At 41.1% G+C, this 2,654-nt stretch overlaps 1 protein-coding gene across 1 annotated transcript in view; it reads left to right on the forward strand.

Moving 5' to 3' along the window:
- Positions 1-2,063, forward strand: part of LOC105306060 (ATP-binding cassette sub-family A member 3-like) — a 104,046-nt gene extending 101,983 nt beyond the window's left edge. The window contains 2 exon segments of the mRNA XM_011380959.2: positions 1,551-1,624; positions 1,938-2,063. Coding sequence (XP_011379261.2) covers positions 1,551-1,624; positions 1,938-2,063 — 200 coding nt within the window.
- The last annotated feature ends 591 nt before the right edge of the window (positions 2,064-2,654 follow it).

A 2,654-nucleotide genomic window follows, 5' to 3' on the forward strand; every position in this document is an offset into this window, starting at 1 on the left:
GATTACACCATAAGAAAGGAGGTCAGAAAATAGATGAGAAATGGATAGTAGAGCAGATGTGGAAAGCAGATGTGTGGGAAAATAATTCCTCAGTGTTGGTCATGGTGGTTATGATGTCCCTTTGGCCATGCAGATGGAAATGTCCTTTAAGAGGTTCAACATTCACTTTTTGAGTACTTATTGTATCAGTTCTATTTCATGTGGCCCCTAAATTACCACAAAGAGAAGCTATGACCAAAACTCCTTTACTGTGAGCTGTCCTAGCCACCTGCTCTATTGAAGGAGGAACACTGAGCACTAACCCAAGACCCGGCCTTGAAAATGTGGACACAGAATGTCTCCTTTAACGGGGATATGGGTTAGAGACACTCCAAGGTGGTGGTTGCCCAGGCCTTCTGCACAATATTTTTAAACAAGTAGCTCTTCAAACATGACGGAATCAAAAAGGAACGGATATGGAAACTATACCCAAATATTGATGTTTAAAGAGAAGAAACAAATCCTATGAGCAAAAGACATCCAGAATGTCTACTTTAAAGAGGACTTACTAAAGTAATCATAAAACAAATTGTGGACTATTTATACACCAGATTGTAATTTAGAAAGGCAAGTGAATATATAGATACAATCTACATATGTACAGCTAGATGCATTGACATGAATTAATCTTACAAACATTGAATGAAAGAAGCCAAAAGAAAAGAATATATGCCAGGTGATTCCATTCACAGAAAGTTCAAAAGTAGGAAAACTCCGCCTAGATTTTTAAGGGTATGTGCATAGGTTGGGTGGTTTCACCAGTGTTTGCTTTGAATAATTCACTAAGCTCTCTGTTTGAAACATTTCGCATTAAAAAAGAGCTTTACATTATCATGGAGGCAATACATGCGTTAAAATTCATATTAAGAAAATCCATACATCGTTATGAACATGTATTTATTTTTTTTACTTTAACACATTTTAATCCCAGTTAATTCAATCCACAATCTGCATACATGCGTTAACTGTAAACACATCAGTTTGTTCTAAATTAGAAATGGGTTCTTAACTCACCTGTAAAAGACACGAGAACACACAGCCTGACTTGGGGGATGTGTATGTAGGATTTCCTCTCTCACGTGGTCACGTGGCATGCAATCGTAGCGAGGAGGCCGTGTCCTGCTCACCTCCCCAGCAGACACACCGTGCACACGCAGACGGAACATCCTCCAGCTCATAGTCTCAGCCCTACGTCCAGGAACAAAGTCTTGTAGTGACATTAGAATTTCGGAAGGCGCTGGTTCCATTCGTTGGCCACGTGAGCTGATGTTTTTTGAGCGCGCCTGAAAGCCTGCCCTCAATAATTGTTATGAACGTCACTCTTTCATCAGGAATAAATCTGCTGAAACAAATTAACCATGTCACGTACACCGAAGAGAATGAGTTATGTGATCACGTCCTCTTTTGTCATAATGTCGTCTTTGCCATTCTGTTACATAATTAAGCAATACTTTGGCAATTTTAAGTGAAATCTGTAAGATTACTCACCTATCCCATCTTTCCTTTCTTAGGCAGCGAATTAAAACAGGAGAACCAAGGGAACCTTAACTATTACATTCCCAGCAAGGACAATAGCTGGGCAAAGGTGACTGTAGAAACCACGCCCCTCTAACATGACACGTGAAGAGAGCGCTAATAGTGGGAAGTATCTGGGATTTAGCTACGTGGGACGTGGGACGGGAACCAGGGGTTACAGGGGAAGCAGAAGTTAAGTTACTTTTGGCGGCCCCCGGTATTTAATTGCTCGCTCTCAGATGCTCAAGGATCCATTCTGCCTGTTTCCCTCCAGCACTGACAGGGAGTTGGCAGGAGTTGGAGTCGGTGGAGGAGAGGCTCACCCGGGTTGGGGACTGGAGGGGAGGAATACAGGGGCAACCGCTTTCTTGTTGTTGTTGAAGGTGTTCGGAATTTTGGAGGATGCTAAAGACCGATTCGATTTGGAAGATTATTCCATCAGTCAGATAACGCTGGAACAGGTCTTCCTGACCTTTGCTAACCCAGAGAACAAAGAAATGAATGTTTAAAAACAGGTGCCATGAGATTCGGTTCCCACTAGTGACCCTGTGTCTTCTCAACTACACTTGGATACAGAGGGTCATGCCTGTGTATGTATATCTTGGTGTAAATATACTTAAGTAATAAAGAGTCCCCCAGAAGAGAACACAAGTCCTTTCTTGGTAGATTTACATGAATGGCCTTGTTCCCAGCATGTGCAAAATCTAAAGACATTTGGCGATATTCATGCTTTCACTTCTAGAAATATGAAAGAACAGCATTAATCAGGTGGGAACAAGGACCTATTCCTGAGTATTCTGAATGTTTGAACCAAAACATCCAGAAATGTTGGTGCCATTCGATGGGACGGCTTGAAGAGCCTGAGACTTATTTTAAGTTATGGATAAGAGTAGCATTAAGCCTGGAATAAATCATCTTTCCCATGGATACACACACACACACAGACTGTACACACACATAAACACAGACGTACCAATATTATACCAAAGTAATCTAATTAAAATCAATATCAGAATTTAAGGGGTAAGTTGGGTTATTTCCAAAACTCAAACCAAGATTCTGCATTTGCAAAAGAATCTTTTCAGCGAGAACATAAAGCG

This window comes from Pteropus vampyrus, unplaced genomic scaffold (assembly GCF_000151845.1).
Source record: "Pteropus vampyrus isolate Shadow unplaced genomic scaffold, Pvam_2.0 Scaffold417, whole genome shotgun sequence".
NCBI lineage: Eukaryota > Metazoa > Chordata > Mammalia > Chiroptera > Pteropodidae > Pteropus > Pteropus vampyrus.